The sequence below is a fragment of the Dipodomys merriami genome, unplaced genomic scaffold (assembly GCF_024711535.1).
Source record: "Dipodomys merriami isolate MVZ:Mamm:240054 unplaced genomic scaffold, mDipMer1.0.p SCAF_11, whole genome shotgun sequence".
Taxonomy (NCBI): domain Eukaryota; kingdom Metazoa; phylum Chordata; class Mammalia; order Rodentia; family Heteromyidae; genus Dipodomys; species Dipodomys merriami.
In genome coordinates this window covers 49844239-49858547 of record NW_027202382.1, presented here as the reverse complement: position 1 = coordinate 49858547, position 14309 = coordinate 49844239, and the positions used below count along the sequence as shown (strand labels likewise).

At 48.1% G+C, this 14309-nt stretch overlaps 1 protein-coding gene across 1 annotated transcript in view; it reads left to right on the top strand.

Annotated features, from left to right (window-relative positions):
• Pnpla7 (patatin like phospholipase domain containing 7) overlaps positions 1–14309 on the top strand; it is a 62347-nt gene that overhangs the window by 874 nt on the left and 47164 nt on the right. Inside the window, 9 exon segments of the mRNA XM_070005250.1 lie at positions 374–448; positions 540–627; positions 1023–1330; positions 2337–2530; positions 2725–2769; positions 2771–2859; positions 3699–3795; positions 3797–3854; positions 7745–7808. Coding sequence (XP_069861351.1) covers positions 374–448; positions 540–627; positions 1023–1330; positions 2337–2530; positions 2725–2769; positions 2771–2859; positions 3699–3795; positions 3797–3854; positions 7745–7808 — 1018 coding nt within the window.

Below are 14309 nucleotides of genomic sequence, written 5' to 3'. Positions count from 1 at the left end.
TTGAATAAGGAAGGTTGCTCTCTGCATCTTGCAGAGGGACCGAGGACCTTAGTGTTTTGCAGTGGGACGGAGGAAATTAGTGACATATAAAGATTGCTTCTCTGGAATTTCCAGCATCGCTGACATCTTCCTTACCTTCCTTAGCCCTTTTACCCTGACCAAAGCCCGTCTGGGAAGCCAGACTAGTAGCCTGCCCAACTACTGCTCTTTTCTTTTTTTTTTTTTTTTTTTTACAGCGCCACTTGCGGCTTTTTTTTTATTTTTATTTTTTCTGGTTATGTGGTGCTGAGGAATCGAACCCAGGGCCTCATGCATGCAAGGCAAGCGCTCTACCACTGAGCCACCTTCCCAGACCCTACTGCTCTTTTCTTAGGCTGGCTTCTGTCTGGGCACCACCCTGTGTTCCTGGGGGCTGCAGTTTCTGGAAGAGCACTCACAGTCCACAATGGTAACAAAACGAGGGCTTTCTAGGGAGGACCCAGGTGGGCTGGAGGTTGTAGTGGCTTGGCTGACAGGTGCACTGCCTTGTGTCCTTCTAGCTTATGGGGATTGCAGTTGGAGCCCTCCTGGCACTGGCCTTTGTTGGCATTGCTATCTTCTGTGTACAGAGGTTGACAGAGTCTGTGAGTATCTAGTTCTAGACCCTAGGGAGAAGGATGTTTGTATGTGTGTCCTGCACAGTGTTTTTAGCTCCTGATGTCTGCCCTCAAGGCATCTGGGTTTGTTGGAACCTGGTGGCCTGTCTGGGTTTAGACTGAGGTTCTCAGTCTGTCCATAGCTTTTCTGTCCCATTGTCCTAAGCTGGGACACCGTGTGAGAGAGATTCCTCCCTCTTCTGAGATGAGTCAAGCAAGAACCCAGCTTATTGTACTGCCTTTCCATGACCTGGCCAGTGCTGCACTTCACTTACTCATTTGCAGTGCTGGGGATGGAACTCAGAACCTTGCGCTTCACTTTAGCTCCAGCCTCCACTCAGGGCTGAGCTCACAGACCTCTGTCACCTCACAGTGTCCTCGGCACAGGACGAGCCCAGCCCACCTCTCAGTACAGGTTTCGGAAGAGGGACAAGGTGATGTTCTATGGTTGGAAGATCACGAGGAAGATAACACACACGCAGGTTGTGGTCAGGCTCCTGAGCTGGCCTCTAGGGATGGGGACATGGTGTTTGCCAGGCTTCCGAGCCCCTGGTCTCTGCAGCGACTCCTCCTCTGGCTCCATGGCCCCTGCCTCTGGGTGCAGGATTTGGGGGCTGTTTGTAAGGCATGCTGAGTGTTACCAGTCTCCCCCAGCCAAGCACCGCTGGCCTGAAGGTCAGTTTGAGGAGGACATGGTACAGAATGACATCAGGAGGGGTGGACATCTGGCTTGAAGTAGTTGAGCCTGCTTCCACAAGTGCCAGGACATAAGGTCCCTGGGCTCTCTGAAGTACAGTTGTGTGTGTTAACAAGAAAAGAGGGGCTGGGAGTGTGGCTCAGCAGTAGGGTGCTTGCCTAGCATGCGTGAAGCCCTCGGTTCCATTCCCCAATACCACACACACACAGAGTGCCTAGGTCCTGAGTTTAAATCCCAGGACTGGCAAAAACAAAACAACAAAAAAACAAGAAAAGAGGACAGATGGCTGCTCTTTTCTGTGGACAAGGTGGGGATTCATAGAGCCTCTATCAGGATTCCTGAGGTTGATCTATAGAAGGAGACTAGTCCTCTGGGGCTCAGGGGGCTGCAATTCACTAATGAACCCTTCAGTGAAAGCTGTGTGGCCCACTTTTCAGTACCTATGGTAGTTCTGGAACCTTCAAAACACAGATCCTAGCCTGGCATTGGTAGCTCATGCCTATAACCTAACTACTCAGGAGGTTGAGAACTGAGGCTCACAGTTTGGAGCTAGCCCACTCAGAAAAAGTCTCTGAGAGTCTTGTCTCCAATTAACCACCAGAAAACTGGAAGTGTGCTGTGGCTCAAGTGGTAGAGAGCTCGCCTTGAGCAAAAAAGCTCAGGGACAGCGCCCAGGCTCTGAATGTAAGCCTCATAACTGACAAAAACCCCACAAAACCCAGACCCAAAACCAAAAGAACACAGATCCTGATTTACCTTGCACTGAGGTTCAAGAATTAGAGTTTAATGAGCCCCATCTGGTAATGAGCAGGCTGAGCTGAACTCATTTGCCTATGGCCAGCTGTGTCCTAAAGGGTTCCAGGTTTGCAGAAACAGCAGGCATGGAGCCACAAACTCTGAAGGCTGTCTCCTTTGAGACAAGGAGGCTGGTCCTGTGGGGTGTGGGGCTGTGTGCTACGCCGTGTCCACACTGGTGTTCCCTGTGGTGTCTGTGTCCTAGTCAGCAAGCAGCCAAGCGGGTGTTGGCACAGTCACCCTCCGGCTGCTACCAGGCAGTGGAAGCCTGTGGGCAGGCTGGGGGCGGGGAGTTCTGGTCCCCAGGTCAGCAGCTTATCCTCTCCTTTGGCTCCTCAGGTGACTGGCTGGGAATACACTGCACCCGGCAGCGCTACAGGAAGAGGACCAAGAAGTATTGGGAGTGGGTACTGTGAGGTCAGGAGATTCTCACACCGCCCAGACCCCCCTCCTCAGACACATGGATTCTCACACTGCCCATACTCTTCCTCCTCAGGCTACAGCAAACATGAAGCTGCCCAGAGCTTTAGAGAACTCAGGGCACTGGTTGTAGACCCCTGGGCTTTTGCTCAAGTTGAATGTGTCTCTGTTTCATAGGCTCCTCCGTTTCAAGAAGGAGTACCCTACCTTGCAGCCCAAGAGCCCCCACCTCCCTATTGGAGGCTGATCTCACAGAGTTTGATGTGAATAATTCTCATTTGCCATCAGAAGTATTGTACATGTTGAAAAATGCCAGTAAGAGAGAAGATGGGCCTGCAGGCCCCGCAGGAGTGGCCCTGGGTCCTCATGGGGCCTAGGGCGGAGGCCTTCACAGGCCTCTCGCTGGCCGTGCTTGGTTGGGCTGTCAATGTCAGGTGGTAGTTGGCAAACCTGTCTCTTTTCTGCCTCAGAACTGCTGGTCGTGTGTTAGTGTGGTCAGTGGTAGCGGGATGCTTAGCACCATCATTGTAGTGCAGTGCCTAGCTTCGCCAGTAGAATGGGTGCCTTGCACAGTTAAGATGCTTGTGGGTCAGTGTGGCTTTGTGTCTGCTCCCCTCTTCACCTGTTCCATTTTATTATTTCTTTTGTGTGTATGGTGGTGGTTGATTTGTTTTGTCTTTCTTTGTCAGTTGTGGGGCCTGAACTCTGGGCCTGGGCGCTGTCTCTCAGCTCTTCAGCTCAGGGCCAGCGTTCCAGCACTTGAGCCACAGCGCCACTTCCGGCCTTTTCTGCTTATGTAGTATTGAGGAATGGAACCCAGGGCTCCATGCATGCTAGGCAAGCACTCTACCACTAAGCCACATTCCCAGCCCTGAATTTTTTTGGGGGGACAGGGTCTTTGTATGTTGCCCAGTTTGAACTCACTATGCTGCCCAGGCTTGCCTGGGGTTCAGATCTTCCTTTCTCAGACTTCTGAAATAATGGGCATATGCTATACTGGCCCAGATATTAACAACCCAGTTTGGCAGATGGATCTTCAGCTTTGGCCACGGCATGGTGGGGATGAGGCTTGAGTCCCTGCAAGGCTTTTCCTAAGGCTGCTCTTACCCTGTCTTCCCTCGGAATGTGTCCCACAGTGCATTCTGCTTGTTTCAGAGTTCTGGGCCACTTTGAGAAGCGACTCTTCCTGGAACTTTGCAAACACATGGTCTTTTTTCAGCTGCATGAGGAAGAGCATGTCTTTCAGCCAGGATACCAGCATTTATATTGTACAGGATGGACGGCTGGAGGTCTGCATCCAGGGTACTGTGAGTCAGGGCTGCGGAACTTCAGAAAGAGACTGAGGCTACTGTGTTTTTACTTATCTACCTGTTATCTTAAAACTTGGAACAGTTTCCATCAAAAAGTTAGTACTGGGAAAAAGTTAGGGCTGGGAAAGTGACTTAGTGGTAGAGTATTTGCCTAGCACGCATGAAGCCCTGGGTTTGATTCCTGAGTTCCACATAAACAGAAAAAGCTGGGATTGGTGCTGTGGCTCAAGTGGTAGAGTGCTAGCCTTGAGCACAGAGAGGCTCAGGGACAGTGCCCAGGCCCTGAATTTAAGTCCCAGGACTGGGGTAGTAGGCAGGGGAGGAAGAAGGGAGAGAGAGTACAACTGGAGCTGGGTACTGGTGGCTCACTACTAGCTGCTCAGGAGACTGGGATCTGAGGATCATGGTTTGAAGCCAGCCCAGGCAGGAAAGTTTGTGAAAGTCTTATCTCCAGTAAACCACCAGAAAACTGGAAGTCATGCTATAGTTCAAGCAGTAGATCACTCGCCTTGAGCTGAAGAGCTGAGGGACAGCGCCCAAGCCCAGAGTTCAAGCCCCACAACCGACAAAAACAAAAACAAAACAAACAAACAAACAAAAAAACAGTACAGCTGGGCTCCTGTGGTTCATACCTATAATCCTAACTATTCAGGAGGCCAAGAAAGGCCTTCTTCTTCTTCTTCTTCTTCTTCCTCTTCTTCTTCTTCCTCTTCTTCTTCTTCCTCTTCTTCTTCTTCTTCTTCTTCTTCTTCTTCTTCTTCTTCTTCTTCTTCTTCTTCTTCTTCTTCTTCTTCTTCTTCTTCTTCTTCTTCTTCTTCTTCTTCTTCTTCTTCTTCTTCTTCTCCTCCTTCTCCTCCTTCTCCTCCTTCTCCTCCTTCTTCTTCTTTCTTTTCCTCTTCCTCTTCCTCTTTTCTTCCTCTTCTTCCCTTTCCCCTTCCCCTTCCCCTTTCCCTTCCCCTTCCCCTTCCCCTTCTCCTTCTCCTTCTCCTTCTCCTTCTCCTTCTCCTTCTCCTTCTCCTTCTCCTTCGCCTTCTTCTCTTATTTATTTTGCTAGTCCTGGGTCTTGAACTCAGGGCCTGTGCCCTGTCCCTGAGGCTCTCTGTGCTCAAGGCTAGCTCTTAAGCCACAGAGCCACTTCTGGCTTTTTCTGAGTAGTTTATTAGAGATAAGAGTCTTGGGCTGGGAAGGTGGCTCAGTGGTAGAGTGCTTGCCTTGCATGCCTGAGACCCTAGGTTCGATTCCTCAGCACCACATAAGCCAAAAGAAAAAAGCCGGAAGTGGCGCTGTGGCTCAAGTGGTAGAGCGCTAACCTTGAGCTGAAGACCTGAGGGACAGTGCCCAGGCCCAGAGTTCAGGCTGCACGACCAGACCCAAACAAAAAACAAGAGTCTTGGGGCTGGGAAGGTGGCTCAGTGGTAGAGCGCTTGCCTTGCATGCTCGAGGCCCTGGGTTCGATTCCTCAGCACCACATAAGAAAAAAGAAAAAAGCCGGAAGTGGCGCTGTGGCTCATAGTGGTAGAGCGCTAGCCTTGAGCTGAAGAGCTGAGGGACAGCGCCCAGGCCCAGAGTTCAGGCCCCATGACCGGACCCAAAAAAAAAAAAAAAAAGAAAAAAGCTGGAAGTGGTGCTATGGCTCAAGTGGTAGAGCGCTAGCCTTGAGCTGAAGAGCTGAGGGACAGCGCCCAGGCCCAGAATTCAGGCCCCATGACCGGACCCCCCCCCCAAAAAAAAAGAGTCTCATGAATTTTCCTTCTTGGGCTGGCTTTGAACCATGATCCTCAGATCTCAGCCTCCTAAGTAGCTGGAATTACAGGCTTGAGCTACAGGCACCCGGCTCTGTGAGACTTTTATCTCCAATTAACTATCAAAATACCAGAAATGATGCTGTGGCGCAAAATGATAGAGTACTAGCCTCGAGCACAAAAGCTCAGCGACAATGCCCACCCCCCCCCCCCAAAAAAAAACCCAAAAGTTAGTGCAGAATTTTAGATCCTTAGGGAAAAAGACACACTCTCATCCTCTTATTTAAGCACAGTTGCTACTTTGATTATGGTACATTATCATTTACTGTTATGTACACGTGTACCTATTATTTAAGTGGCTTGGTAGTAATACTTACATCTTGTTGTTGTTTTTGGTTGATCATGGGGTTTGAACTCTGGGTCTGGGCACTGTCTCTGAGGTCTTTCACTCAGGGCTAGTGCTCCACCACTTTGAGCCACAGCACCACTTCAATTTTTCTAACTTTCCTACCCAGGCTGGCTTCAAATCATGATCCTCAGATCTCAGCCTCTTAAGTAGCAAGGATTACAGGCCTGAGCTACTAGGTCTTGTTTCTTGCTTGTATTAAGTTATATACTTTGGGTTTCAACTTCAGGGATATGACTGCTGAATTCAAATCTCCCAGGCTCTTCTTGGTGTTGTGTTGCTTTCTGCAACAGTGGTATCAGTTTATTTGACTGGTGGTGTATGACCTAGGCTTCCTACCTTATATTAGTATTTAGAGCAGATATTTAATGCTTGTGTCATAGTCTCCCCAGACACTGAAGCCTCAGAAGTTCCTGCATGCCCTAATCTTATGAGTGGGCAGTGTACACAGCTAATTCCAGCATTATCTTTCCAGGTTTCTAGACCCAAGGTGTTATCTGGGGTGGAATTGTTGATTCTCATGTTGGTAGCTTAGTCTGTGGCTATGCTTGATAGAACAGAAAAAGGACTTTTAACTGGGTGCTTGCAGGTGGCTCACACCTGTAATCCTAGTTATTCAGAGGCTGAGATCTGAGCATTGCAGTTTGAAGCCAGGCCGAGCAAGAAAGTCTGTGAGACTCTTTTCTCCAACTAACCACCAAAAAAGAAAAAAGAAGCTGGAAGTGGAGCTGTGGCTCAAGTGGTGGAACACTAGCTTTGAGCACAAAAACTCAGGGACAGCACCCAGGCCCAGCAACACACACACACACACACACACACACACACACACGTACACGTTAATCCATCTGGTCTTGAAAGGTCAGAGCAAGTAGTTTCTAAAGTCACATGGCCACTCTGCTGGTAAGAGAGACTCCTGACTCCTGGTCAGGTTCAAAGGAAAGAAACCAACCAAAGGAGCTGGAATCCCTTCTCTCTGGCCTTTGAATTGAGTAGGCGTGGCTCATGGATGGTGACGAGACCCAGACAGGTTCAAAATGAATTTTCCTGGTTTGAGTTGAGATGAAGTTTCTACAGTAAATCACCAAAATTTGTTGTTTACTTTCTTATTTTGCCTAGTGAAAAGTTATGTTAAAATTCTGTAATTTTTATCTGGTGCCAGTGGCTCATGTCTATCATCCTAGCCACTCAGGAAACAGGTCTGAGGACTATGGAAGCCAACCCCGGGCAGGAAAGTATGTGAGACTCTTATCCCCAATACACTACAGCAATTTAGTTGTGGCTCTAGTGGTGGAGCGCTAGCCTTGAGCACAAAAGCTCAGGGACAGCACCCAGACAGAGTTCAAGCTCCAGGACTGACAAAAAAATCTGCAGTTTAGATCTTATAAACATTTGCTTGAAAACTTGCCCAACACAGAAGGATGATAGAGCTGAGGTGTTGTGACTGTGGCTGTCTTGGGCAGGGCTTCTCTTTCCTTTTCCTTCTCTGCCTCCCTTTCTCCCTCCTCCCCACAGGTAGGGGTCATCATTTCTCTTGGCTTCCTAGTTTTTTCCCCTTCTCTTCTTTCAGCTATTGCATCTTTAATTCTGATTTAGCTAGTCCCCTGCCTTGCATTTCACCTGAGGTGTGCCCTCTATTGATGGAGGAGAGGGCTGTGTTCAGCTGTACCCGGGGATGGCTGGCCTTCCCCACCAGCCTGGTAGATGTCTCTCCCGGACTGATGGTTGATTGCATTACACAGGACGGCACTGAGGTGGTAGTCAAGGAGGCCCTGGCAGGTGACAGCGTCCATAGCTCCTCAGCATGCTGGACACATCACTGTGAGTACCCATGCCTGCAGCAGCCCCTGGCTGCTCCTTGGTCAGCCCCAGTGGCCTTGTTTTCTCTGTCTTGCTTGAACACCTTATCTCTAAAATTAAAGTCAAGTTCTCCGCAGTGCCTTGAGGGTCTGGCACTCACCTTGACTGCAGTGGCCAAGCCAGCATCCATGGGAACAGTTTCAACAATGTATCTTAAGCTGCCAGACATCTGGATAGTCCAGGCTGAGCTCAAATTTGTAACCTCCCTGCCAAAGTGCTGCTTTTGGCTTTTACTGTGGCTTTTCTAGGCTGTATTACAATGTCTCTGGGATAATTAGACAATAGAATGTCATGAGGCAGACTGGACCCCAAATCCAGAGGCTTTGTGTAGAATCTTTTTTTTTTTTTTTTTTTTTTTTTTTTTTTTTGTCGGTCGTGGGGCTTGAACTCTGGGCCTGGGCGCTGTCCCTCAGCTCTTCAGCTCAAGGCGAGCGCTCTACCACTTGAGCTACAGCGCCACTTCCGGTTTATCTGGTGGTTTATTGGAGATAGGAGTCTCACGGTCTCTTCTGCCCGGGCTGGCTTTGAACCGCGATCCTCAGATCTCAGCCTCCTGAGTAGCTAGGATTACAGGCGTGAGCCACCAGCGCTGGCTTTTGTGTAGAATCTTGTATGGAGCCTGGAAGAGAGGAACACTGTCATCCACCTCTGTGGTTCTGGGTTCATGACATTTTCTTTTATTTTTGTCAAAAACTAGGATGACAGGCATAAGTCATCGGCACCCATCTTAAACTTCATTTTCTGAGACTCCCATTGGATTTTTTTTCCTTTTTTTCTTTCTTTCTTTCTTTTTTTTTTTTTTTTTTTTTTTTTTGCAGTCCTGGGGCTTGAACGCAGGGCCTGAGCACTGTCCCTGAGCTTCTTTTGCTCAAGGCTAGCATTCTACCACTTGAGTCACAGTGCCACTTCTGCCTTTTTCTTTTTATGTGGTACTGAGGAATGGAATTCAGGCTCATGCATGCTAGGCAAGCACTCTACCAGTAAGCCACGTTTGCAGCAGGTTTTTTTTTCTTTTTTGGTACTGGGTATTGAACCCAGGATGTGGCACTTGATAGGCAAGTGCTTTACCATTAACCACATCCTATCCTTGTCCTCCTTACTTCATGGGTGAAGTAAGATGAATTTTTCTGTTCCTCCCTAACATGTCTCCAGCCCTTCTGAATTTCTCTTCTCTGTAGATTTTGGGTCTTTTCTTTCAGATCAGGGGCTCTCCTGTCCCTAGCAATCCGTTTGTGTGCAAGTGGAGCTATGTGCAGCTGCATCTCATGGTGCAGTGCAGCTCTAGCAGCCAGGCACGGGGGCTTTTACTGTGTAATTCCACACACAGGAGTTCAACTCCAAGCTGCTCGCACATGCTGGAAGAACAGAGGCCAGCCTACCTTACCTCTAAGAGGCCTAGTGGTGAATATTTTGGCTTTATGAGCCACACAGTTCATTGGCAATATACAAATGACTGTGACTGTGTACCAGTAAGACTGTTTACAAAAACAGGTGATGTGAGGGTTGACTGTGGCCCTCCTGCTTGCTCTGCAGTCAAGGTTGGTGGCAGTTTGGGTGCTGACTTGGGGAGGCACAAGACAGTTGCTGGAAATGACTCAATTTGTAGTTATTTCAGTTAGTTATCCATTAGTTATAAAGAGAAAAAACTTAAAAGTTGGGCACAAGCCTCACGTGTATGGTCAGGGTTGTCAACTAGGGACCTCTTCAGAAGACAGGACAAGAAGTTGGCTTCTTTCTTAGGGTTGGAGGTCTGTGTAGGCTTTTTTTTTTTTTTTAACTATAGCTTCCCAGAGAAGAACTGGCTAATAGCCTGCAATGGTAGCCTTGTCCTGGAACAGGGAAAGGGTCTGACAGTGCCTTATTTAGAATGGATGTTCTAGTGTTCAGACATGCCAGCTTTATCTTCCGTGGAGGTGAGCCTGCAGTTGCTGGCCTAGGGAAGAGGGTCTTTACTAGCCTGCTGAGGTTGAGGTGTAGATCTAGGGGTTGGCCTGTGTTGGCATTATCAAAAATTGACTTTTGGACTGGGAATATGGCTCAGTGGTAGAGCGCTTGTCTAGCATGCATGAAGTCCTGGGTTTGATTCCTCAGCACTACATACACAGAAAAAGCTGGAAGCGCTCAAGCAGTAGAGTGCTAGCCTTGAGCAAAAGAAGCTCAGGGACAGTGCCCAGGCCCTGAGTGCAAGCCCCACAACTGAGAAAAAACAAACTTGTTCCATGGAGGAATATAGATTTTTAGATAGATAGGGAAGAGAGAGAGAGAGAGAGAGAGAGAGAGAGAGAGAGAGAGAGAGAGAGAGAGAGAGAGAGAGAGAGAGAGAGAGAGAGAGAGAGAGAGAGAGAGAGAGAGAGAGAAAATACATGTGGCAACATGAACACTGGAGTTTGGTTTGAATTCAGGGCTTTGAGCTCTCACTGAGATGTTTTTTACTCAAGGTTGGAACTTTACTGCTTGAGCCATGCCTCCAGTTCTGGCTTTTTTGCTGGGTTAATGGGAGGTAAGAATCTTGAAGAACTTTCTGCCTAGGCTGGCTTCAAGCCATGATCTTCAGATCTCAAGTCTCCTGAGTGGCTGGCATTACAAGTGTAAGCCACCAGTATCAGTAAATGAAAGGCAGGAGTTTGGGGCTTTCCGGTGTTTCCCACCTGCTCAGTGTTGTTGAGTAAGGCTCCCTCCCTCCCTGGGTCTGGAGGTGAGGAGTATGGTGTTCCAGCACAAGTGCGAATCTTGAATTCTGGGGAAAGGAGAACAATGGGAGGACAAGTAGACATTAGTCAGTGAGCCAAGCAATCTGGGTAGTGAGTAAGATGATTGTTATTAGGCTGCAGGTACAGCTGCAGGCATTTTGTAGGTGTCTTTTCCTGTTACTTCAGCTGTTTGAGGTACTGGCTTCCACTTTCTGAGCCTCTGGTAGGCCCTGCTCCAAGGATCTTCTTTCTCTGTCTTGGTTATCTGTTCTCTACTTTTTTGTTTTGGCTTTCTGCTCCCTGCCTCCCTGCCTCCCTGCCTCCCTCCTTCCTTTCCTTCTCTCTCTCTCTCTCTCTTTCTTATTTGTCTTAGCTTTCTGTTCTCTATTGTTCTGTCTTTTTTTCGGGAGGGGGGGGTTGGTCATGGGGCTTGAACTCTGGGCTTGTCCCTGCACTCTTCAGCTCAAGGCGAGTGCTCTACCGCTTGAGCCACAGCACCACTTCTGGTTTTCTAGTGGTTTATTGGAGTCTCATGGACTTTCCTGCTGGGGCTGGCTTTGAATCGCAATCCTCAGATCTCGGCCTCCTGAGTAGCTAGGATTACAGGTGTGAGCCACCGGCGCCCGGCTTCTACAATTCTGTCTTGGCTTTCTGCTCTCTACTTTCTTTGCTCTCTACTTTCTCTGTCTTGGTTATCTGTTTTCTATTTTCTCTGTCTTGGTTATGTTTTCTTTTTTTCTTTCTTTCTTTTTTTTTTTTTTTGGGGGGGGGGTCCGGTCGTGGGGCCTGAACTCTGGGCCTGGGTGCTGTCCCTCAGCTCTTCAGCTCAAGGCTAGCGCTCTACCACTTGAGCCACAGCACCACTTCTGGCTTTTTTCTTTTTGCTTATGTGGTGCTGAGGAATCAAACCCAGGGCCTCATGCATGCAAGGCAAGTACTCTACCACTGAGCCACCTTCCCAGCCCTTGGTTATGTTTTCTATTTTCTTTGCCTTGGTTATGTTTTCTATTTGCTCTGTCTTGGTTATCTGTTTTCTATTTTCTCTGTCTTGGTTATTTGTTTTCTATTTTCTCTGACTTGGTTTTCTGTTTTCTCTGTTTTGGTTATCTGATCTTTATGATCTCTTGGTTTTCTGCCCTTGTTGGGGGACCCTGTGGGCCATGACTGTCACTTTTTTTTTTTTGTCAGTCGTGGGGCTTGAACTCGGACCTGGGTGCTATCCCTGAGCTCTTCAGCTCAAGACAGGTGCTCTACCACTTGAGCCACAGCACCACTTCCGGTTTTCTGGTGATTAATTGGAGATAAGAGTCTCATGGACTTTCCTTTACCACTTGAGCCACAGCAATTCTGGCTTTTTCTGTTTATGTGGTGCTGAGGAATTGAACCCAGGGCCTCATGCATGCAGGGCAAGCACTCTACCACTGAGCCACCTTCCCAGTCCTGGCTCTGGATCTTAATTCTCAGATCTCAGGTTCTTGAGTAGCTAGGATTATTGGTGTAGTCACCAGCACCTGTCTCTTCATTCGGCCCTGACATTCTTTCTGCTCCCTCTCCTGGATTGTTCCCTCAGCCTCAGAGGGAATGTTACATGGTTATCTCCTTCTGCCAAGAGCAAATCACTGTCTGCTGTTCCCCAGCTGTGTTACAGAACACAATGTGCCCAATAAGAGCTCCTCACCTGCTAGGTGCTATGGTGCCTGTCTGTGATCTCACAGCTTGGAGACAGACGCAGGAGGAGGACAAGTCTGAGACTAGCCTAGGCAAAATGAGTAGTGAGTCTCTATCTCCAAAGTGACAAAAGCCAGGTACTCGGGTCTTGAGTATTGGGTGTCTGAGGCATACAATTGTTTAAACTGCCCCAGAACACCTTAGTTTGCCGACAGGCCTTTTGTCCTAATTCCCTGTGGCCTCCCTTTTTTTTTATCAGGTTATACGGGGGAGTTACTGTAGTTGGGAGTTACTGTAGTTAGGAGTTGCAGGACTAGTCTCCCTACATTAGAACAGGAGAGACAGCCCAGAGGTCATGTGTGCCTGTATCACCGCTACGGTGAGAAATGTAAAATAGGTAGAGCATACCCGTAGGAAACAGGACCCTGTCTCCAAAATAGCCAATAATCAAAGGGCTGGAAGTCTAGTTCAGCTTTACAGGGCCTGCCTAGCAAGCTGGGAGGCCTTTAATTCAAACCCCAAACAGTAAAAGAGGGTGGAAACTTAATCCACCATGGAGTTGAAGGGCCTTGGGGAAGTGATTACATTAGATCAGGTAGTTGGGATGGAAGTCCGCTGGACTGATTATTGGTGGCTTTAAGGAGAGGGAAGGAGATTGCATAAGCAGACACACATGCCCTGATGTGATACAAGTGGGGGAACTTCACTGCAGCCCCCAAAATGTGAGTGAAGCATACTTTTTTTTTTTTTTAAATAAAGCTACCTGTCTAGCTGGGTGCTGGTGGCTCACGCCTGTCATCCTAGCTATTCATGAGGCTGAGATCTGAGGATCGTGGTTCAAAGCCAGCCCAGGCAGGAAAGTCTGTGAGACTCTCATCTCCAATAAACCACCAGGAAACCAGAAGTGGTGCTGTGGCTCAAGTGATGAGTGCTAGCCCTGAGCTGAAGAGCACAGTTCAGTGTCCAGGCCCAGAGTTCAAGCTCCACAACTGACCAAAAAACAAAACAAAACAAAACAAAACTACCTGCCTCACGTACATTCTTATTGAAAATGAAAAGCTGACTAGTAGATCCATCTGCAAAAACACACCTGAATCCATACCTCGCCTTAACCTAGATGGGTATAAAAGTTTTAAAGAAAATATTGGAGGGGCTGGGAAGGTGGCTCAGTGGTAGAGCGCTTGCCTTGCATGCATGAGGCCCTGGGTTCCATTCCTCAGCACCACATAAGCAAAAAGAAAAAAAAAGCTGGAAGTGGTGCTGTGGCTCAAGTGGTAGAGCGCTAGCCTTGAGCTGAAGAACTGAGGGACAAAGCCCAGGCCCAGAGCTCAGGCCCCACAACCAGACCCCCCCCCAAAAAAAAAAAAAGGAGAAAAATCTGCTACTTTATTTTATGTGTTATGCAAAGATTTATAGAAATGGCACAAAGTATGATTTGTGAAAGAAAATAATAAAACTAATTCACTGAAGTTAATAACAACCAGAATAAAAAGTCCAAGAGCAAGAAGAAGGAGGGGCCCCTCCCTCTCTCCGCCCAGACCCACCTGAGCTCCCATCTGCCTCACTTCCTATCCCCAGACCCTGCTGCTACTAGATGGCCGAGCTGCCGTGCGCTCGCTCTCCTGAGGCAAATATGGGTCCTCTAATAAACTTCATAGTAATCTTCCTCCTGTGCCGGGCTGCCTCCGCGTGGTCCCCTTGCATGGATCTGACAGATCCTTTCATTCTTAAATTTCAAGAGCTCTCCGTATTCTTTGGATACACATTCTTTATCAAATACGTGTTTTACAAATATTTTCTTCTTGCTCATGGACTTACTTTTCATTCTGGTTGTTTTTATTTTTATTATTATTATTTTTTGATCTATACATCTATTGTGGGGCATCTGGGCTGTTTGAGGTGTTTTTTTTGTAAGCATTATGCCCACGTTTGGTCCTCAGCTCCACCCACTTATGAGCAAGTCTGCCTTACATGCACTTTTGGCAAGGGGCTACTGACAGCTTTGACAGAGACCAAGGTGGAGTACTGGAATGGCTAGCCAGGCTTGTGGTTCTCAACAACAGGTTAGAGCAGGTGTGATGGTTTAGGT